Genomic DNA, 25,000 nt, shown 5'->3' with positions numbered 1-25,000 from the left:
ATGATCAAACAACCTGGTTTTTTATATTATAAAAGCAAATAGATTTTCTTTAATTTCTATAAAATAAGGCATTAAACGATCTTGCTCTTGAACATGCAACAGAGTTGAACGTGTGAGATGCAAGGGTTTTGGAGATAAACACCAACTTTATCAAGATTCATCTTCTAGAGTTGCCGCCGTCTAATTTTTAAAAATAAAAATTACAGATTAATGTACTTAAAATACAATTGACAAAGGACTTGAATTATGTTATTATTAAAATACATGAATTTAGTAAATTACCTGACTTTAACAGTTACTATACTAATTTAAAAATAACATAAGGTTTATCCATTACTACATAAGTCATCAAATTAAAAAGTTTTCGATCTTAATATTGATTAAGCTGGTGAAGCAAAGTTTTCAAACTTTTTACTAGACTTACTTTAGATATTAACAGATTATAAAGATTTAAGAATAACTCATCGCGTGGTCGAAAATATAAAGAGAAATATTAAAAGGCCAAGCATGCTAAATCTTCTTTAAAAAACTCTGTGTTAAATGCGCACAAATGAGTAACAGCAGTAGCATTAAGTTCAGCAATTATATATAGTGATTAGCAATTTGAACAAATAATAGAATGAAAATATACTTTCATCTACTTTATTCAAAATGTTTTTTGTCAATTTGTTTAGAGTTGGTGATCCATGTTTTTTTTATCCAACCTTTTCTTCAAATGCAGTAAAGATGGTCATTTCTTATATGGCTAGTTGTTATGGAACAAAAAAGGAACCTATAAGCATTTTCTTAAAATTGCCTGTATGCATTTCAACTTGTTTGTAAAATTTGTATTTTTTTTTATATTAGTGTTGTGTTTTGCATAAAAAATCAAACAAAAGTTATTATTCTGTTTAGGCTTCTGTTCTGAGTATTTTAGTGTCTATCGCTCTCCATGCAATGAAATCTAAGGAGGAATTAAACAAGTTGTCATGCATTCGCTCCTATTACTGTTTTGCATATTTTTTGTTAGAAAATTTGAAAGATTTAGAAGAAGTTTGTGGAAAAAGTTTAGTTCGTGAACTGTTGTACAGAAGCTTAACTTTTGTTGAATTTTCAAATGAAAGAATTTCTATTATTGGTTTAAAAATTCTTAAAATGCTTTGTAAATGTATGGAAAAGCATTTGTTTGTTTCAAAAGAAATTGCCTTGCACATGCAGCTATTAGTGAATAAACTTCAATATTTTTCATCAGATCTATGTATACCTAAAGCAAAATTTGCATTAAAACTACTCCACTACTTACTCCTAGATTGTAATGATGATCTCCGCAATAATAATGATGATCTCCGCAATAATAATGATGATCTCCGCAATGCTTTTTTATCATTGGATAGGTTTTCAGATTTGCAGCAGTTTTATATACTTAACAACAAGCTAATTGATATTAAAAGCCATGTAGATCGATTGGATATCCATCATGTAAGTTACTTTTTTTTTATCATAAGAAAGAATTAATTTTTTTTTTTTTTAGTTTTTGCTGCAATCCTAATCCTTTTTTTTTCTTTATTAAAATAATTTTTTTATGGTTTTTGAATGAATAATTTTTATTCAAGATTTTTAATAAAAAGGATTAATTTTTAGTTCTGCATAGTTTTATTTCTTTTGAAACCCAGGATGACATAATTTTAAAGCTTTTTTTTTCCTAGTCAAGGGAAAAATTGTAAAATGTTTTGTCAAATGTTTTGATTTTGATTCTGCCTGCTCAAACTCTGCTTTAAAATAAGTATATGTAACTTGCTCCTGCCTATTTTTATTACAGTATGACATCATCATCAGCATATTATGCGTACCTATTTTTCTTTTCTTTTTTTTTATTAAATTATATATGCTGTCTACATAAATAGTTAGAAAATCTTGTTTAGAATTCAGATGTAAATAACCATCTGTTTTTCGCATTTTTGTGTGAGACCATTTTTGTAGAAAACCATTTTTGTCATAAAGTTTTTCCAATGCATTTTATACTGCATTTTGAGGGGTTTTTTCTGCTATTTTCTGTTGAATATTTTAAGTAGTTTTAAGTAAGTTGACTCATTTTTATCAGTGATAATTACGGCTTATTTTTATTAGTTGTAATCATGGCATATTCATTTTTATCATTGATAATCATGACTCATTCATTTATTTTTATCATGGCTTATTTAATTGATTTTATATAATTGAGTTTACATATAGTGATTTTAAAAATGAATGAATATTCATTTTCAAAATCAGTATATGTAAAATTAATTAAAATATTTAAAAAGTGATTTTCCTGTATGCAATTTTGTGTTAGTTATCAGTACTTTTATTTTGTAAAATTAAAGTAACTTAAGAAATTTGTTGATAACATCAATAAAATTTTTTATAAACACTTGTAAACCTAAACAAATAAAACATTTAATATTGATAAAAAAAGATGAAAGATATAACTATGAATATTACTTCATCCACTTTACATCTATGCCAAATCCAACCTTCCATCTCAAATAAGCAAATTTCTATTAGCAACGAGTTGTTTCAAAATCCTTGAGAATTGAAACACCTTAACCAACTTTTTAATTTTTTTAGCAAGGAAAATTTAAGAAAAACTCAGTAAAAGAACACTGCCTGAAGTTGAAAAAATACATGTCTTATGCAATTTATAAATGTATAGTTAACAAACCATATATTTGTCTATCAAAGATGAATGAAAAAAAGATTAGAAAAAAAATTAAAATTTCAACCATATGAACATATTTCAAGCATAACATCATAAACATATTGAGAAAATAAAAGAAAAGTTTAATGCAACATTTATGCAAACATGGTCATATTGCTACTAGCATATTAAAAAGAGTTCCTGTCTACGGCAATATTACAAAAAAATATCTCTGCCTTTATGAAATTACACACATATATACATAATATTCACATACACACATGTATACATAAAATTAATTTTATTCATATTATTAAGATCTCCATTGTTACCAAAACAAAAAAACAAAAAATCAATTGTGCATATCAAACAATTAAAATTGCTTGTAGTGAAATTTCTTTACAAAATAATTTCTTTTAGAGGGAATTTATTTTTAAATGCAACCAAATAAACATTTAAGCAACTAATTTTTAAAATGTCAATATTAAACATTAAATCGATCGCTTAACTTTATTTTAATGTATTGAAAATTATAAATTTAGAAATTAAGTTTAACATTTACTTTCAACAAAACAAACCAAATTATAATATTAAACTATAATAATTTATATTATAATAATAATACGATATATTATTGTAGATTTCCCAATCCAACTACACAACAAGAAATTAGGATCTTTTCTTTAAGTTAAACACTCTTCACTAAATAAAAACTTCCTTTCCTTTTTATTTAAATTTATATAATGCAATAATTCACATATATTTGCATTTAGGCCACATTTACTCTTAAACATATTAATTGCAAACCACATATTCATTATCATGTTCTAGAGTTTTCTCTAATGAATTGACAAATATAAACCAATATTATAAACTAAATAGTTTTAAGATTTTTTTTTTGTCATGTTCTTGAAATCTTCTGCCTGTTCCTCTGTATTACCTAAATTATAAGTAAACTTATAAAATGTACATCATACATACATCAATAACCATTATTATTAATAATTACTAAAATTTCTTTTATATTTCATGTTATATAATAAAATACCTGAAGAGTATCCTGAACACTGTCTATTTATAACGGCAAGTGTTCTTACACACATTATCAGGGAAACTTTCTCATTTTCACAAGTTTCGATGCCTTTTTCTTTCCAGTGCAGAAGTTCCTTCATGGAGATCTCCAATAGCAAAAACACAAAGTAGGACTGTTTATTGACAAAGACTTTCAATTTTGATATAGAAATAGTTTTAATTAATTTTCAGGCTTCTTTTTAACCAGATTTCTTAACTCCGAGATATTATAAGATATAAGCATGTTTAACATGTTGGTCTTAATTCAGTTTTCAGTTTTGTCTGTATTACTGAGCTGAATCATTTTGCACGAAAAAAACACTATTTAAAGTTGCCTTAATCAAAGCAAGCTATTTGGAAAGGTTGTTCAACAAAAACCATTGATCTTAAAATATAATTTTGTCAGTCATTTGAAGTTTGCAAAACAGTACATTCATAAGAAATTATGCTTTGATTGATGGGTCTAAGTTTTATTGCTTTGGATCCGACGGAAAACAATATGTTTATTATCAACAACCCACTCTTCTCAGTATTTTATAAAGACCATAAAACATGGTGTTGGTAATTTGTTTTTTTGGGGCAGTTTTTCATGGTGTGGCGTGGGCTGGTTGCATAGAATTTAAAAGGGAATGATGTGTGTTATACAAAAAATTTACACAATTTTTGTAGCAAAAAGATGTGTGTGCTAGTTAAATTGTTTCTTAATGCATTATATAAATACCTATAAATAATTTATACAGTTTTATGTTATTTTTATGTAAGTCTTTTATTTTATTTTTATGTAAGTTGCTTTCTTTTCTTACTCGGTAACGTTATCTTTTAAAACTAATATTTTAAATAAAAAAACATCAATTTGTTCTATTCATGTAAACATCGATCTGCTCTATTTATGTAAACATCAATCTGTTATTTTGTTAGTTTATTTCTTATGTACAGTCAGCAGTATATCTTGTTTCATGATGAGCTCTAGGTTGTTTCATGATAAGCTCCAGGCTGTTTCATGATGAGTTCCGGGCTGTTTCATGATGAGTTCCAGGCTGTTTCAAGATGAGCTTCATGCTGTTTAAATTAGAAGTTTGATAACTCAACTCCTAAAAAAAATACCTGAAGCTCACAAAGATACAAAATATTTTTTCACCACATGACCCACATGCCTTTCATTGATGTGATGTCTGCACATTAACCTAGGAACTAGTGTACCGAGGGCATAGAAAATAGTATTGCGTAGACACCTTTATTTTTGTTAGTGTTACTGGATTTTGTATCAAAAAACAACCCCAATAATTTGGTCAGACACCTTAGGTCAGACACCTAATCAATATCAAGAGTATTCAAGTATTGTTTGAATGGCAATGGGTTGATCACTTCCTTTGATGGTTGACTAGACTTCCTTTTTGATGTCAAGAAGCAAGTCTTTTAGATTTTTCTTTTATATCTATCTATATATATATATATATATATATATATATATATATATATATATATATATATATATATATATATATATTCTTATCCAACTTGGACTTTAATTTTCAGTTGATCCTGCTAAAGGAGAAACTGACAGTGTCGGTTGACAAGTAAAACTCATTAATACAGTTTTATGGGAAATTGACTTTTATACACTATGATGCCCAAACATTAACAAGATATTGCAAGAAAAAGTCACTAAGTGCGTAAATCAATCCGAAATAGTAGTATTTTTTTGATTTATGCACTTAGTGTCTTTTTCTTGCAGTATGTTGTTAATATTTGGGCATCATAGAGTATAAAAGTCAATTTCCCATAAAACTGTACTTAATGAGTTTTACTTGTCAACCGATGATATATATACATATATATATATATATATATATATATATATATATATATATATATATACATACATACATACATACATACATACATACATACATACATACATACATACATACATACATACATACATACATATATATATATTGGCATTCTGCAATGCAGACCTAAAATTGTTTGAGGTCGGCAAAAAATCGCCGACCTCGTTTCTATGTTTTATGTTAATCCAATTGTGTTAAATTATTTTGGGCCAACCTCTTACAGTTTGAGGTCAGCAATTTATTGCCGAGCTTAATATTTCTGATTTCGAGGGTTGTATATATATATATATATGTTGTCTTCAGGATTTTAGAAGAATGATCAAGACTTTAAAAGACTTCAGCTATATTAATCCTGACCAAACACTTTCGAACCTTAAAACATATTTGGATAAAAATGTGTCTTCATTAAGTAAAATAATTTTTTTAAACTTATTTAAGTATAATATTTAAATTTGAATATTTAACTGAGTAGTATTTAAAGCAGTATTATCTTTATTTTCAGCTCAAGATGGCAATCTTTTGGTTCTTGTTGATTGTTTAAAAGAAATTTGTATCTCAGGTTCAACAGCTTCTCAGATTTTAGCTGTAGATTGCTTGGGGTCAGTAGGCCCTGGTATTTTATCTCCATTGATGCAATCTGTTGAACAAGGTTTCTATTTTTTGTTTTAAGTATAAAGATCAAAGCTAAGAAAAACTGGTAGTTTATATTTAAAAACCAATGTTTTTAAAGTTAACCATAAACCAGGTTTTTGTTAAGTTTTTAAATTTTCGTAAATAAATTTTTTAATCATTGAAAAAAAAAATTTCTAGTAAAATTATCTAAGATATGATTGGTAATCTATTCGAATAATAAGTTGGCTTATCTTAATAAATTATATTTGCAATCTTTATCTTAATTATATTGCAATCTTTAGAGAAAAATCAAAGTGTTTAGCAGAAGAATTAAATTTCTGTTCAATATATTATTATACAAATTAACATTTATAGTTTCGTAAATAAATTCAAGTTTATCCATGTTGTTCCATGCCATACCACCCCATAACATTACATTTCAACCATCAGTTTAAATGATATATGATGTTTTATAATTTTATTGTATAAAAATTCCAAAGAATTATTAAACAAAAAAAGCGAAGTAATATTTAAGTGTCGCCATGAGAACAAATTTTTGCCGGATAACCACAAACCAAAAGATTAGATTTTTCTCATGTACAAAAATATTTTTCCAGGAGAAAAAATAATTCTGTACAAGAAAAAAATGCGTTAGAAATATTTTTTCACATCTTTTACCAGATTGCATTTAACATGAAACTTATAGTTGTAAAAAATATTTAGTTTTATTTATAAAATATGTATATATATATATATATGTGTATATATATAGGATTTTATATATACACACACACACACATTTTTTTTATTAAATTTGTATGAAAGCATGAAGACAATAAAAAGACCTATTTATTTTCTTCATGTTTTCACATCTATGAACCTGTTCATAGATAATAAATAAGTGAGTAAATTGGAACTAAAGAAGTTATTAAATATGGTTTTATTTTATTTTTTAAAACAATAATTCTAAAAGTATAGCAACCCAGTAAAGGAATCAACAAGTTTAGTCTTCTTTTTAGCCATATTAAAAGAAATATCATATGAAATTATTAAAAAAAAGAAATTACTAATTATTAAAAGTAAAGTAGAAATAATTTTATTTTGAGTTAAAAACACTAAATGCAATTTATCAAGTTTGTTTTGTGCTTATGATAAGATTTTATTTTTTAGGACTTTTTTTTAATGCACTTTTTTGCACTCTTTTTCATCTTGTTATTTGTGACTAATTAGATTACAATTTGTTTGGAAAAATTGTTAAAATTTTATTCTTTTAGATGAAGGTTGCATGCATAACGACGAACTCAAAAGTATCATGTTAGAAAATCCTTTTGTTGTTCAGCTTCACATTATTCTAAAAGAAATTGTAAATTCATGTATTGATAACAGGTATTAAAATTTGAGAAAAAAATTATTATATTAATATACTTAGTAATCTTGTATTTATATAGTTAGTTACATAACATTTATATCTTATACTTATTTATATATTATCTTTATATAATTATATTACTTATTTATATACTATATTTATATTTGATTATATTCTATATTTACATAATGGCTTTACGCTTATAAATAAATTTTTGTGATTTTAGTGTAAAAATAGCACACATAGCATATACTTGTCTTGAGCGAGTTTTACAAGCAGAAGAAATTAAAGATTTGTTAAAGTTATTCAGAAAATGTTTTTTTTTGTCATACATGACACCTTTCATCATGAAAAAAAATAAGGTAATGGTTATCATGAAAAAATAAGTGAGTTGAAAAGTTCTTTTTGCTGTTTTTAATCTTGCTATTTTTAATTTATTTTTTCAGTATTTATTATTAAGACCAAAGATAGCACCTATTTCACTAGATTTGTTGCACATGAGCTTACAAAAACTAAAAATTTACTCAAATGAAACATGCGACAGCTGGATAAAAAGACTCATTACATTATTGTTATCGTCAGGAATAGTTAAGAATAATATATTTACCGATATCCTGCCATTATGCCAACAAAAAGTAAAAAACATTAATAATGATTTTTCATTAAATACTTGTTTTTTTTTAACAAAACCGTTCTTATGATATTTTTTGCATGTCTAGACAAGGTTTGCAAAATTGGTGTTACCATACATTGTACATAATATTCTTATTGCTGATGAGGCCTATAGATTAGTATTTAGCAAAGTGTTTTCATCATGGGTTACTGATTTTATTTCGATGAATGACAGCTACAAACATCTTAATGGTATGATGTTTAAACTTTTTTAATGTTTTAGAACTTTTAAGTTTTTAGTTTTTTATATCTTCCAATTTTATTTTGAATAATTTTTTTAACAGATCAAATTTCATTGTAGTTAACATATTTTTTTATATATTATAAATGTGTTTAGAAGCAAAAGATAAAATGATGGAGTTAATATCCCTTACAACATACTTGCGATGTTTGGATGTTCCGTTTGTAATCGGGCGACCTGTTACATCATGGGACAACAATTTTTGGATGGATTTTAATTACTTTGAGCTTTCTCAGGCAGCACTGCGCTGTTCAGAATACTTCACTGCTGCACTTTTTATGGAAATCTGGGCTGATGATTTAAGGTGAAAAGGTGACTAAAGGTCACAAAATTATGTAGTTCTTTACTTTTACAGAATGCTAACTTTTAAGGTTTATATTATATTTTTTTATACAAAATAACTTTTGCTAGAAAAGAAGTTTTGCTTAGCATTAATCAAATTTTTTAAATTTTTATTCAGAAAATTGTTCAGTTTGGATACTCAAGCTAATACAAGTGAAGAATCAAATTTTTCAAGTCAGGATTTTCATATACAAGGACTTACAGGATTTTCTAATGATGTGCTTGATGGTTCCTGTCAAAAACTACTTTATGAAATATACACAAATATTGGTGATGTAGATGCAGTTTATGGAGTTGGTGCTGGTAGCATCTCTTTACCACATACAAGAATACAAACATACCAGCATGAGCAAGAATTTAATAAAGCTCTATGTACGGATTTTGCTTATGTTTTTTCTTCTTTTCATATTTTTATTGTCTTACATTTTTATTTTTTTAAATTATCGCAGTTTATTACAGCAAAACTTGTTTAACTCAAAAACTCAAAACAATGTAGAAATGTTGATATGTGCGTGTGCAATGTAGAAATGTTCACCCATATGTACTTCTGATCACAGTTGCTCTCTCTAAAACTAATATCTCATTCTTCTTCATCATCTAAATCCCCCTATCATTGTACCTCTTACATTTTCTTCGTGATGGCCCTTGGGTAGAAATCTTTCGTCTTCCTGTCAACAAATGTGCTTCTTACATAACTTCGTGGATTCAGGCTGGCATGGAATCTTTTGTTCCCTCTCAACAATTCCAGGTCAAGCCTCACTCTCCTCCATGGTTTTCCTCACATTGTGCTGCTGCGATTGCCAATCGAAACTGTTACTTCCATATCTATCAGCAAAACAATTCTCCAGAAAACAGGCGTCTGCTTATTACTGCTAGAAACCATTGTAAAAAGGTTTTGTCTAACACCAAAGCCTGCTATTCTCAGGTCATGAAATCTCATATTTCATCACAAAAATTAGGCTTTCGTGACTTCTGGAGAATCTGTAAAAGTATTAATAATAAAGGCAAATCTTTAATTCCACCTTTCTTGTATGGTTCAGACTTTGTCACCTCGCCTAAAGACAAAGCTGAATTGTTTGCTAAGAACTTTTCATCAGTATCATTTCTTGATTCCACTAGTTGCGTTCTACCTGATATTGCCAACAAACAGGTTGATCCATTGTTTGACATTCGTATCACTCCAACTTCTGTATTTAAAGTGATTTCCTGCTTAGGCTCTTCTACAGCTTGTGGTCCCGACAGCATAACTGTTATAGTTTTGCAGAAGTGTTTTTTGGAGCTGTCATCTATACTCTCAAAACTATTCAACAAGTGCTTATCAGAGTCTTGTTTTCCAGCCTGCTGGAAAGCAGCATCTGTTATCCTTATTTTTAAAAATTCTGGAGAGCAATCTGATTCGTCTAATTACCGTCCCATTAGTCTTTTTCCTAATATAAGCAAGGTTTTTGAATCTTTAATTAACAAACACTTAATTTCTTATCTTGAATCTAATAACTTACTTTCTGACTATTAACATGGATTTCAATCTTCTCCTTCAACAGCTGATTTGCTAACAGTAAGAACCGATAGGTTTTACCGTGCATTAGATAAAGGTGGAGAGGTTAAGGCCATTGCTCTTGACATTTCTAAAGCTTTTGATAAAGTTTGGCATGCTGGTCTTCTCCATAACCTTTCTTCTTATGGTGTATCTTTAAGTTATTGAATCCTTCCTTTCCAATAGTAGTATAAAAGTTGTCTTCGATGGACAGCACTCTTCTTCTTACTCTGTAACTCTGGGGTTCCTCAAGGTTCTATCCTTGGCCCTATACTCTTTTTAATTTACATTAATGATCTTCCAGGTACTCTCACATCTAAGGTGGCATTGTTTGCTGATGATACTACCATTTATTCTTATCATGATAAGAAGCCAACACTCTCTGATTGCTTGGAAGGGACATTTGAGCTTGAAAAGGATCTCACTTCTGCTACAGCATGGGGCTCACAGTGGCTGGTGAACTTTAATTCAGATAAAACTCAATTTTTTTCAGCCAATCGTTATCGCAATAATTTAGATCTTCCTATATATAATGTACTCGATGAGTCATCCACTCTATATCTTCTAGGATTAACTCTTACTTCCAATCTTTCTTGGAAACCATATATAAAATCTGTTGCAAAATTAGCATCTGCTAAGGTTGCATCTCTTTATCGAGCTCGACACTTTTTTACTTCGGATTCCATTCTCTATCTCTGTAAATCTCAAATTCGGCCTTGTATGGAATACTGTTGCCATATCTGGGGCGGATCTTCTAATGATGCTCTTTCTCTTTTAGACAAGGTGCAAAAATGCATTGTAAACATAGTTGGACCTGCTCTTGCAGCCAACTTCCAACCATTATCACATTATTGTAATGTTGCTTCTCTTTCTCTTTTCTACAAATGCTATAATGGGCACTGCTCTAAAGAACTAGCATCTCTTGTGCCATCTACTAAAATTCATTCTTGTGTTACTCATCATTCAATTAAGTCTCATCTTTTTTCTGTGACTGTTCCTAAGTGCTCTAAAAACTCTTATTTGTCTAGATTTCTTCCTCAAACATCAGTTCTTTGGAATTCATTTCCTTCATCTTGCTTTCCTAATTCATATAATTTGCAATCCTTTAAATTGTCTGTCAATCGTTATTATATATGTCAATCTTGTTCTACAATTTTCATCTTTTCTCTTCCAATAACTTCCAACTTTAATTGCTGGTTGCTTGCAGCCTTGTTGGAAGCGAAGATGCTTAAAAAAAAAAAAAAATGCATGTACATTGTAAAAATGTTGTTATGTGCATGTACAATGTTGAGTGTTGTTATGTGTGTGTACAATGTAAAAAATAAATATAAATTTATAAATGTATTAAAATTAATATTTTGCTTCCAGTTTTTTTTAAATATAAAATAATTTATTTTTTTTGTTGATGTTTGTTCATAGAAACTAAGTGAACAAAAATATGCTAATACTTGATATTTTTCAAATTTTGCAATACCGCTCCTCCTCCTCCCTAAGTTTTCTTTAAGATCTTAAATACGATAATTTTTTAAATTTATTTAGCTACTTTTAGTTATCTATGAATACATTTTAATATATATATATATATATATATATAAATGTTAATTATTATCATTTAATATTACTTTGAAAGTCATTATTTGTACAAATGATATAATACAAATAATAAGCCCAAAAAAAAACCAAGTAGTCATATAATGGTGTAAATACACGGATTATTGAATATACACATATTTAGTCACAGCAAACAAGGGTGAGGGGTCAACTCTCTTTTAGAAAACAACTTTTTTTGATTTTTGAAAGTTGTTTTACATGTTTTAACTATTATTGTTGTTTAATTGTATTTATTATTTATTATATTTATATATTATTTATATTTTTTAAAGTTTCACAGAATAGTAATCAATGCATACATAAATTGACTGTTATTTCCATATTCACAGTGTAGTTACATAAATTGACTGATAAGTCAATTTATGTAATTACACTTAAATAGGTATGGGGAAGGTGGAGTTTACATACATTCTTTTTTACACTCCTATAGTTGATTATAAAGTTGAATTAGTTAATAGTGACTTAACAGACAAATAATCTCCATGATATATTTAATTTTTGATAAATATAGAGTAAAATTGGGTCAAATGAAATGGTTAAGAGTTTTAATTCTTCTTTTTTACGGAAAAAAGATTTTTATTTCTTTTTCTTTTTTTAAGTTCTAGAGAATTTTGAGGGTTATTTAAATATATAAAAAACAAATAATTTTTTTAGAAGATTTTTTTTAAAACTTTATTTAATTAGAAAAACAAACTATTTCATTCTACCTTCTTATAAGGGGAGAAAAAATATGCAATTTGATGGGTAATTTAAAGAATACTTAGATAAAAAATGCGATCAATGATAACAATTAAAAAAACAACCAATAATAAGAATTAAAAAAGATATATATTTTTAATTTATGTGATGATGTTAAGGTCTTTAAGAGGTTCTGGAGGTTGAGTTGAGTTGCCACTTGTGCTGCACTTTTTGGTGCAATAAAACTTGGTGCCTTTTATATATCGCTTTGGAATGCATGTTTGACAAAGCCAAAACTTGCATTTTGAATTTTTGCACTGATATCATTCACTATTTTGACTTGCAGAAGCTTCTCTCAAAACATTATTGACTTGATTTGATTCACTGCTATTGTTTTTGTTGGAGTTGCTGTTGTTGACTGATTTATCTGCTGCTAATCATTAAAGTCAAGCTTACGTTGTTTCCTAGCTTGTTTTGTTGCTTTTTGGTTGTCAGCATCTTTTAATCTTTCAAATATTTCAATTTGTTGAGACACTCTCCTTTGCATCTTGGCATCACATTCACACTTTTTGTATCGGATGTGAAACATTTGCATTATTAATTATTTTTTCATTAGCTGTATCTCTGACTTATAAACAGTAAATGCAGCAGAATCTACGATCCCAATTTATGTTAATTTGGAAAAGCCGCAGTCAAGTGTACATCTATTGATGGTTTATGCTTTAAGCTAGCCTTTTTTTTAATCAATAAAAAAATTTTCTAGATTTGAAAGTTAAAAAAAAAAATGTTGTGTCACAAAATTGAATACCCCTTACCCCCTCATAACTCACAAACCAGTTTTTATGCATTATTAAAACAAGTATGTGTTCAAAATATATATATTTATTTGCAATATATTTTTATTATGTACTTGCTCACAAAGATAGTTTTTTGTTTAAAAATTTAGCAATCTTTGAGTTAATTGGAAAACCTGAGCAAATTTTTTTTTTATAATTAGTAAAAAATAAATTATATTAAAAACATATTTAAAATGATTGAGTATAGCTTTATTGAAAATCTGAGTATTACATATACCTTTAACAAATTAAAAATTCAAGTGTTTAAATAGGAGGCGTGAACTTCCAATTAAATGCTCATTCGTGGTGCTCTGTGATAAGACTGTGATGACTTCTTAGGGCACCTAAATAAAATTAAAATATATATATATACATATATACATATATATGTGTGTGTGTATGTATATATATATATATATATATATATATATATATATATATATATATATATATATATATATATATATATATATATATATATATGTATGTATGTATGTAAATTATGTTAGTGTATTTTTACAAATAGAGTGCTCAATGTTCTTAAAGAACAGATACTCTGACGTGTTTATTTTTTATTGCTATGAAAAAATAAGTATAAACATGATAATTAAGAATAATTCTGTGGTGATAATTAAGATGTTAAGTTATTATGTTTGGTTATATTTAGTATATAACATAAAAAGTGCAATTTTAAATATGACATGAGTATTCATACCTATTGAATTATTTAGTGCTGTAAGTTTATTTTTTGATTGTTTTTGCTGGTAAGTTATTAAATTTTGTTTGTCTCCAGTACAGACGTAAAATTTGCCCAAGACCAACAAAATTAGTGTCAATGTACAGCAAATGATTGTTGATGATCATGAAAGAGGCTTTGGGTATAGAAAAATTGCTGAAAAATATAATAAAAGCAAGGCAACGATACAATTAATAATACAAAAATATAAAAAGACTGAAAGTGTGCAAAATAAAGCACATTCAGGCCGTCCACCAAAAACAACATCTCGAGAAGATAAGCTTATTGTACGAAAAGTAAAGCGAGAGCCTGTTTTTTCTGCCAGAGCTATTAAAAAGAAATAAATGTGAACATTTTTAAACAAAAAATACAACACAGACTTCGCTCTGCAGAGTTTTATGGATCCTGCGTTACAAGAAAAACCCTTTATTTTGAGAAAAAATAAAACTAAACGCCTTGCTTATGCAAAAAAGTACTTTTCAAAGACACTAGGTTTTTGGAAATCAGTTTTATGAAAATCTGATGAAAGTAAATTCGAACTAAAGAATTCTAAATAAAGACCAAATGTATGGAAAGGGAAAAGAAAACCCTTAGACAAAATACTATAAAACCAACCATCAAACATGGAGGTGGTAATGTACTTGTTTGGGGCTGTTTTAGTTATAACGGAGTTGGTAACTTAGTTCAAATTGAAGAAAAATTAACAGGAGCTGGATATGTAAATATTTTGCGAAACAACCTTATGCCCTCCATCAATAAATTAGGATTAACAGATCAATTTGCCTTCCAACAAGACAATGATCCGAAACATACCAGTAAAATTACCAAAAAAGATTTCGAAGAAAAGGAAATAGAATTGTTGGATTGGCTTGTGCAAAGTCCAGATATCAATCCAACTGAAAATTTGTGGCATTATTTGGATGGGAAAGTTAATAGGGATGAGCACAGTATCAACAAACAAAACTTCTTTTTAGCATTGGAGGCAGCTTGGCATAATATTCCTCCAAACTATTTACAAAACTTAGTTGATAGTATTCCTCGTTGCTTGCAAGCAGTTATTGCTGCACAAGGACTTCATACTAAATATTAATTAAACAATAAAACAAAAAGTTCGAATATACTAAATAAAACTTGGAGAGGTATGAATACTTTTGACGCTTTCTAATATCTCAATTTTTAGACAATTCTTACTTTTTTTAAAAACAAGTTTTAATTTTTCAAATATTATAGTTAATATTGTTAATATTTGCTACAACAAACATTTTTTAAATTTCAATTAAAATTATTTTAATCAATTTGTTTTTTGTTTTTTTGCTACAACATATTTTATGATGTAGTATGAATAATTTTGTCGCATACTGTATATATATATATATATATATATATATATATATATATATATATATATATATATTAATATACATATGTATATGTATATATATATAGATAGATATAGAAGTAAAATATGGTCAGCTTTATAACAAACCCTGTGTTAGTATACAATGACACAAATATATTTTAATTACTTTTAGTAACTAGTGATCTGCTATCCATGCATACAAGGCAATCGATGTCTTCAAATAATCTCAATATTGTTTTAGAGGTAAGTAAACAAGTGTTTTGTTCTGAATTAAGTATTTAAAGAAAATAAAACTAGAATACTTCTTCACTTTTATCATACTAATTACCAGACTTCAATTAACCGCTATCTTGAATGTAGTTAAAATAGATATAAGAATAAAGTTGTGTCTAGTTGTATTTAAAATACAACAAATGATATTTATATAAAATAATAATCATATGATTATTATTTTATATTAATGTGCATCTGAAATAAACCAATCTACTTATAGATTTAAACAGGAAATATATATATCAAAACCATTTTTTTTATTTAAAATATGTTATATAAACTAATTATTGTTGTTAAGCCTCATTGAAATGTTGGTATATTTATAAATTTTAAAATTGTCTTAAAAGCATCAATAGACACATACGCTACACCGTTGGGTAATGTAATGTGTATCAATGTTAAGTTTTTATAATTTTTTTATCGTGTATAATCTTATTTAACATATATCTTGTATAATATGAGTATATCTTACTTGAATTATTTGTTCAAAAGGTTGTACATAGTTTTATATATAGTGTTTATATAAAACATAGTGTCAAATAATAAACACTAAATAAAAGAAATTGATAAGTTATCTTTCAAGTTATCTTTCATGTTATTTTTCATCTTATCTTTCAAAACTGCTGTGGTATCTACTAGTTTCAATTGAAAATGATTACATCATCAATAACACAGGGCTGCGTTTGAAAAAAAAATTTCTGTTCCTTGGGGCTTCTTATGTAATTCCTAATGAAATGGCCTCCTAAACCCGAACATGACATTCATTTTGCTCAATCAGGTCCAGATATTGAAATACAGCACACCTATTTTTTTTGAGAAAAACATAATCTTCAAGAAATCTCTCATTTTCATCCTGGTTATGTAATACATTGCAATAATTATTTGTGAACTGAAAAAAGATTCAATTTAAATCCTTTATTAATTTTAGACTTAAAAACAACTTGTTAAGTAATCGAATACTGTAAAGAAAAAATCTATTTTCCGAGGAAAGAAGTCCTTGATGCCTTTTGTTTGTGAAGAGTTATTGGTTCGTTGCGTTTAAGACACCAACAATAGTCAGCTAACATTTTTATGTCCCAACCTCCTTGATATCTGGTCTCCATGGTTTTTATATTCTGGTGGAATTTTTCACCCTGTTCCTCGCTGTATTTTTCACCCTGTTCCTCTACAGTTAAATAGTCAAGATGTGACTGGAGAAAATGCGTTCTTATTGACATGCGAGCTCCCAGTTTTTCAAAGCCTTTCATAAGCTCATTGACATGTGAAACATATTCAGAGCTTCTTTTATTTCCCAGAAATCCTTCAATTACTGTGCTAAATGTTCGCCATGCATCTTGTTCAATGCCTACCATTTTGATATCAAAATCTTTGTCCTTTAACAGAGTTCTAATTTTGGGTCTGTCAAATATACCTGCATGTAGCTCGGTATCACTGATCTGTGGGAGCTTTTGCAATAGATACTTGGCCTATACTATAGCTTGGCCTTCTTTATTCGGTGCTTTTTTAAAAAAATTTTCATCAGACCAAGTCTGATATGGAGAGGAGGAAGTAAAGCATTTTCTGAAGGGACTAGTGGTTCAGCTATCACGTTGTAGCTACCAATTGTGAATGCCTCCCAAGATGGCCAGTCTTTCTGCTTATAGTGAAGACTATTTGCCTACTATCCCATAGGCATAAGAAGCAAGAATATATTGTGTACCCCCCTTGCATCCCAAGTAGAAAGCACACAACCTGAAAAGAAAATATTTATTCATAAAAAATCAAATCTTAGTAAGTTAAAATATATTTCTATTTCTTACTAAAAAATTACCCACAGGTGCTAAAGTATTTTCAAAGGAAAGCTTTATATTGACAAGAAAACTTAATAAGTATTTTACCTTAAGGTCATCACATATTAACCAATTGTGGTTGGAGTACTTGATTGCATCAATCAATATTTTCATGTTCTTGTAGCTTTCTGTCAACTGAGCTGAATGTCCAATAGGTACAAATGCCATTTTATTGCCAATGTGTAGGAGTACTGCTTTTAGGCTTCTGCTAGAGGAATCAATAAAGAGCCTCCATTCTCTTGGTTAGTGAGGAATGCCAAGTGCCTCTATTAAGCCTTTTACATCATTGCAATATGCCAATGCGCTAGAAGAATCAACTTCAAATAACTTTTGAAACTTTTCTTCTCTGTTTCTATACCAATAGAAGGTAATTTCTTTGGAGAGAAGATTGCTCTCACTAAGACGGGAACCAAGATGTGTATTCTCTTTAGAAAAACCAAAGTCTCTGGTCAAGTCATTTAATTGCCTTTGAATAAGAAGTCTTGGCAAAGTCATGCTAGTTGTTTGCTCATATGTCAGATATGTCAGTGTCTTCCACTTTTACACCTTCCATATCCTCTTCTAGTTTGCCTTTCTCAAGTGAAGAAGGAACTGGAACTCCTGGACCATATGGTACTGGCTTAATAGCAGAAAGAATATCAGGGTAGACCACGACGTGTTTGTTTTTCTTATTGACAACTGAAAAAATTCATATATTTATTTTCAGATTTTTATCCACTTTTCTAGACAATTTAAAGAATTTTTTTGTTAAATTTCAACATAATTTTTATAAACAATTCAAACTTCATTAGAGTATTAAAAAAAAATATTTAGATTAGTTAAATATTGTTCTTTTAAGAAATTATATTACCTTGAAGATTGGTCATACAAAATAGCAGTCTGAAGTATGGTCCTTGCCTTCTCTCCATACCATCGGTACACCAAATGACATACAGTTTGCTGTGCCCTTATTCCAGCGCCTTAAGGCTACGACACAGGCTTTGCAGCATATATGTGGGGCAAAGCTTTTGTCTTGATCGCCAAGCCTTATTCCAAAATATGCACTGTAAAGGGACTTTACTAACGTATTTATGGTGCATTGCTAATCACTAAAGTTATCTTTCCACACACATAGCAGAATTTGTTGGGACTGTTATTACATTTTCTATTCATTTTTATGAAATAAATTGTATTTATCTCATATATTAGCCTGTAAAAAAATAGAAACGATAAATAAAACTTTATAAATATACTTTAGATACTGTTTATAGATATATTATTAGACAACTGTCACCTGGGAATTACAATAAAATGGACACTCGGCTGTTATATGCAGTATAGAGCCCTAAGTCTATATCTTAAAAACTAGACCTGATTGAGAAATTTGAATCCTAGATTCGGATTTAGAAGGCAAATTTCATTGAGAATCACCTAAGAAAACCCTAGGAACATTTTTGACGCAGACTAGTGTAATTTTTTAAATGCTTAAATTCAAAACATAGCCAATTTCTTTCATTTTGTGTAACATATTAATACCCTCGTATAGCTCTAACTGACTATGTTGGGTTTTAAACAAATAATGTCCATTTTGGTCTTTAAACTACCTGAACCTAGTTATTAAACGAAATTTCTTCCAGATAAATCATTTTCTATATGTCAATATAATTTTTCTTTTCTTATGCCCCACTGTGTACCCAAACCATGATCAACCCTAAACTCATGTCCTCAGAAAACCCTTTTGGGGATGATAGCTCATATATAGTAGAACATTTAGATATAAATTTGGAAATCAAACTATTACATCAAAGAAAGATAATTTGATTTTAAATTTTGAAGCTAATAGGCCTAAAAAATTGCAAAATGATAGGGGATTTTGCATTTTTACAGCATTTATTATTCTTTTTTAAAAGTCATTTCATAGTTGTGACAACAAAAGAAACATTCTTATGTATATTTATTATGAATCAAAACTTATGAATAATAAATTTATGGTGGAATCAAGATTTATGTATGAATATGTATGTATATATGCTATGTATGGTGACAAGAATATAATGAGTCGTGTAATTTGTCAGTCGATATAACAGCACTCCTCGCATGTTCTACCTATTTGTCAGTTGATGTATGTACACTAAAAAAAATTAAAATAAAAAAATTGAAAAATAAAAACAGTATAAATCACTAAAAAGATAAAAACAAACACATTAAACATTAAAAAAAAAAGTCAAGTCAATTAAGTTTGTGTTTTTGTGGTAATTTAAAAAATATTTGTTTTGCAGTTAATTTACTGGCTTTAACTTTTAAACAAATAGAAGTATTGAACAAAAGTTAAAAGTAATTTATTGTCAAAAGAATCCTTTTTTATCTTCCGTACTCTCAAAGCTAACAATATTATAGAACTATATAGTTAATTTTATATATATATATATATGTAAATATATATATATATATATATATATATATATATATATATATATATATATATATATATATATATATATATATATATATGTAAATATATATATATATATGTAAATATATATATATATATATATATATATATATATATATATATATATATATATATATATATATATATATATATATGTATATTGGAAATTATTTCCTGTGCAAGTCTACAAGATAAAGTAGAAAATAATTATACTCTTCATCTTTTGTTATGGTTGAATGTCACAATACGAGTAATGCCTCTTTTCGTTCAATCATTTATGACTTTCATTTGACAAACTTTATGCTGCATTTCAAGATAAACTGGATCAATTGTCTACTTGTCTTGTTTCTTCACTTTTTTTTTGCCATGTTAAAAAAAGATTGAAAAGTTCAGGTGCGCATTGTGTTACATAAGTAGAGTCATTTCCGATGCTCAAACAACTTTCCATCTAACAACTCTCCCTAGATAAATGCAACTAAAAAGCCAATTTTCTAGATTGCTTTTTTTTTCTGTTGCAGGAATAATAAATTGATATTGAACATGTAAACTATGAGACAAAATATAACCTTTACTTTACAGGCTATCATTATAAGATTTATCCCAAACTTCTGTTCAAGAGTTATATAGGTACTGATATTTATCCCTGTATTTGAAGAAACTGTATCAAAAACAAGTCCGAGTTAATACATACCAATTTTATATTTAAATTAATAATATCAGGTTGTTCTAATACAACAAAACTATATAATACAATGTTATTTACTTTCTGAGAAACAAAGAAAATTAACAAATCATCGCAACTCTTTAATATGCTTTGAATAGTTTATTTTTTGGAGTGAAGTACCCTATTTGATAGAGGTAGACAGGCTACTTTGAGCATTGAGGACAATGATTTGTTTGAACATATTTATGAAAATGCATCTGGGTGACATAATATTTAATCAGGGTGACATAATATTTAACTTATTTAAATTTTTTTATTTTTTAAGTGTAATATTTTGACTCTTAATGTTGGAGGCACTCAATGAGTATAATATTATTAAAAGTGTCTTATTGGTTCTCAAATGAGGGGACATTATATTTAAATTTCAAAAATAATAATCGCTTTATAAAAAACATCAGAAAAAAAATATGATCAAAAAATCTTGTAAAAATTCACTTTTTATATTTAGTTTAAAAATGTCACTTTCTATGCAGTAAAACATAGCAACCGTGGCGCAGTGGTTAAAGTTCTGGCTCAGAACCAAAAGATGAGAGGTTCGATGCTGGCTCTAGCCTAATAAATGACATTGGTAAGGATAGAGTTAAATGCTCTTCCCTGGTGCTATAAAAGTATTTAGTCTTATCCTGTGATAAGACTAAGTACTTCTTGGAGCACTTTAATAACCACATTTAAAAAAAAACAAAAAAAAAACAAACAAATAAACAACCTTAAATAATAATTTTATTCACTCTTTGCAGCAGCAGGCTAGTAAATGGATATATGTATATATGTGTATATATATATATATATATATATATATATATATATATATATATATATATATATATATATATATATACTTACATAAATATATATATATATATATATATATAGAGAGAGAGAGAGAGAGAGAGAGAGAGAGAGAGAGAGAGAGAGAGAGAGAGAGAGAGAGAGAGAGAGAGAGGCGTGAAAAATAAATGAATAAAAACAAAAAATGAATGGAAATTTGCAGTTTCATTCAAAATATTAGGAACATTTCACTATTTTATTTAAAATATTAGAAATAAACCTCCATCAGTACTTAGTATAACCCTTTTTGCTTTAACAAGTGCTTCAAACCTCTTGAGCATTACAGAAATTAATCATCAGTCCATTTTTTTTATCATGTACTTAAACCTCTTTTAGTGCATCAATCAGTGCCACTCTTGTTGTTCGGTATCTGGTTGCAATTTTGCTCTTAACAATTACTTATAAATTTTTAATAGGAGTAATGTCTGGTGATGAGGCTGTTCAATCCAATACTGTGACAGTGTTGTAATGCAAATATTGCTTGACAGAACAGGCTGTGTGATGAGGTGGTACCTTCTTGTTGAAATATTGCTCCACCTGATGGAAACCGAAGTAACAGCTTGGGTAGCAGTTTTTTTCCTTGATATACTGCTGCTTTCTCATTGCCCCCTCCACTATATACAGCTTTCCTACTCCATGGATTGAAAAAATAGACCACACCATCACTGATTTCAGATGCTTCACACTTTTCACTAGGCAGTTGGGTAAGTATTCCTTTCCAGAAATATGTCAAACCTACTGGCACTTGTAATCAAGGGCATAGAATGTTGACTCATTATCAATGACAATCTAAAACACAAACATAAATTAATAAGAAGACAAAAGTCATAAAATTTGCTTAAAAAGGGAAAAGGATGGCTGCTAGAATGATCATTTGCACCATAATCAATTGGTGAAGGATAATATAACAATGTGCTCATTTTAAGTTTAATAATTTAAACTCCATAAGCAAATATTATATCTAGAAGAGTTTTACTCCATTAAAAATTACTTAGCTTTTTCCAGTCTTCTTCACCCCATTCTTTGAACTTGACTGCACTGTAAATGGCAAGCCTTCTGCCTTTCATTAAGCAATGGTTTCTTGCGTGGTCGGCCGGCAGTGTAGCCAGCCTGGATGAGATGGCGACAAATGCAGCTTACTGAAACTTTCTTGAGACGTTGTTCCAACACATCCTACAGCTGTTTGCTGGTCAATTTCTAATTCTTTGCAGCATTTGGACACAAGAATTCTTTTCGCACATAGAGTGATGATTTTCTTTCTCCCTGATGTAAAACTTTGTGGGGATGAGAATATACCATAGCCTCTGCTTTATTGTATATACTGCCTTTTGACTCAAGCCTACAGATTACCACCTCTCTGTGTCATAGTCCCCAATTTTAATAAAGCCTCAACTTTCCCTCTTTTTATTGAACTCAGATCTCTACCTTTTCCCATATCTATAAAAGTACATAAAAATTTATATTAAATACAAAAGAATCACAAATTAAAGTATTGTATGACATGCTACATTACTTATTTTTTTTAAATCTAAAGTGCTCATGTCTTATTTTTATAAAAACAACAAAAAATATGGAAGCAAAAGATTATATATTATAAGTATAATGGTAACAACAAAGCGTATATATATATATATATATATATATATATATATATATATATATATATATATATATATATATATATATATATATATATATAATTTCATCCCAAGCTTTCTTCAGAACCGACTTCAAGGCTATATATATATATATATATATATATATATAGCCTTGAAGTCGGTTCAAGGCTATATATATATATATATATATATATATATATATATATATATATATATATATATATATATATATATATAATTTCATCCCAAGCTTTCTTCAGAACCGACTTCACTTTTGTGTATCTTTTGCCTGAGATCTTCTGTTCCAAGATCGACCAGATTGAGGAGTTGAGGGGGTTCAAGTTTGGTGAATTACTTGGCTAAATATTCTTGCCCCAGAATACCGGAAAGAGTTGATTACAGAGAGCGATTGTTGATGCGGCTCCATGGGCCGGGGCTCGGTCTTGTTATAGCGTAAATCCTGCCTGACTAAAGTGATTTGAGCCCCACAGCTCCACCACATCTCTCAGAATGCTTTGTTGATAAACTTGGGCATTGGCTTTCACATTTTGATTAATGAATACGAGCAGGGTCTTTCCTGTAGCACATACGCCTGCCCATACCATCACTGACTTCGGAAATGCCTTTTGACCATCAATTTAGCCGCAAAAGTGTTTTTCAAACCACGCTTGAGAAGTTGACGAAGATTCTGAGAGTTGTGGATAGGTTGAATCATAAAAATCTTCTTGTTCATGAATAACACTCGCTTCAATCAACCACCAGCAACCAGACGCAACATCTTCTTGGCACGTAGCTTTCTGTTTGCTTTTGCTTGATCACTCAAGAAGTGGGCCCGATTGGTTCAATAACTACGTAACCCAAGCTTTTTTGGACAATTGTTCGCACACTTTTTTCATTGATTCCCAAGTCTATGGCCATCTTTCTCATTAAATGCAAAGGGTTTCGGCAGATCTTGCAACGGACCTTGTTGAGGTTGACTGGAGTGACTGCAGTTGGCCGCTCCAAGGGTGGTCCATCTCATTTCCTAACTCTTTCTATCGTTTTATGGCCCTGTTAACCATTCGCTTCAGATAACCCGTCATAGAAACAATTTGCGGGTTGGTTTTCCCAGCTTTCAACAATTCAATGATTGTGATCCGTCTCTTTCTCGCATCCATTTTCCTAAAATAGCAAATATTATTTTTGAAATACATAGTAAATAGCAATTAAATTGTAAAATAAAGTTTAAATTGTAAGAAATTTTGTAAATAACAATTAAAACCAGTAAGATAAAGTAAAAGCAAATGAAATTCTCTAAGAAATACAAGCGTTCAATGATTTTTTAGAAGTGGGACAGAAATTTCTCTGCGCCCTGTATATAGGCTAAGATTGCATTTACATATACAAGCATTTATCTATACAATAAATAAAATTAAAAAGTTGAAGGTGTTTAGTTATATTGTGGGTTAGCAATCAAGTTTTATCAGTATCTTCAGCATTTTTTTAAATTAACTATTTGCTTGTGCTTTATGTTTTCTGGCTTTTTATCATAAAATTTCACTTAAAATAACTTGAGAAACAAAGGAAAAACTTATAATTTTTATCAGAAGTTATTGACAGAGGTTATCGTTTTGTTTTAATCATTATTCATTAAATAAGTCATTTAAAACTAAAACTATTTATTTCAAGCATGTAACTAAGTTAGACAAATAAATTATCTTATGACTGAGAATAGTATCCTTTCAA

The 25,000-nt window shown here is 28.5% G+C and overlaps 1 protein-coding gene across 3 annotated transcripts in view; it reads left to right on the top strand.

The window, feature by feature from the left end:
* The window catches only part of LOC100201385 (serine-protein kinase ATM), a 131,654-nt gene that overhangs the window by 64,529 nt on the left and 42,125 nt on the right, over positions 1-25,000 (top strand). For all 3 annotated transcript variants that reach the window (XM_065813277.1, XM_065813275.1, XM_065813276.1), the window contains exons 32-42: positions 675-798; positions 895-1,458; positions 5,884-5,989; positions 6,083-6,229; positions 7,467-7,578; positions 7,788-7,923; positions 8,008-8,196; positions 8,281-8,425; positions 8,571-8,778; positions 8,935-9,188; positions 15,744-15,814. In XM_065813277.1, coding sequence (XP_065669349.1) covers positions 675-798; positions 895-1,458; positions 5,884-5,989; positions 6,083-6,229; positions 7,467-7,578; positions 7,788-7,923; positions 8,008-8,196; positions 8,281-8,425; positions 8,571-8,778; positions 8,935-9,188; positions 15,744-15,814 — 2,056 coding nt within the window. The remainder of the gene's footprint in view (positions 1-674; positions 799-894; positions 1,459-5,883; positions 5,990-6,082; positions 6,230-7,466; positions 7,579-7,787; positions 7,924-8,007; positions 8,197-8,280; positions 8,426-8,570; positions 8,779-8,934; positions 9,189-15,743; positions 15,815-25,000) is intronic.

The sequence above is a fragment of the Hydra vulgaris genome, chromosome 12 (genome assembly GCF_038396675.1).
Source record: "Hydra vulgaris chromosome 12, alternate assembly HydraT2T_AEP".
NCBI lineage: Eukaryota > Metazoa > Cnidaria > Hydrozoa > Anthoathecata > Hydridae > Hydra > Hydra vulgaris.
The sequence above is the reverse complement of the archived record's forward strand: the minus strand, read 5'-3'. Positions and strand labels throughout refer to the sequence as shown.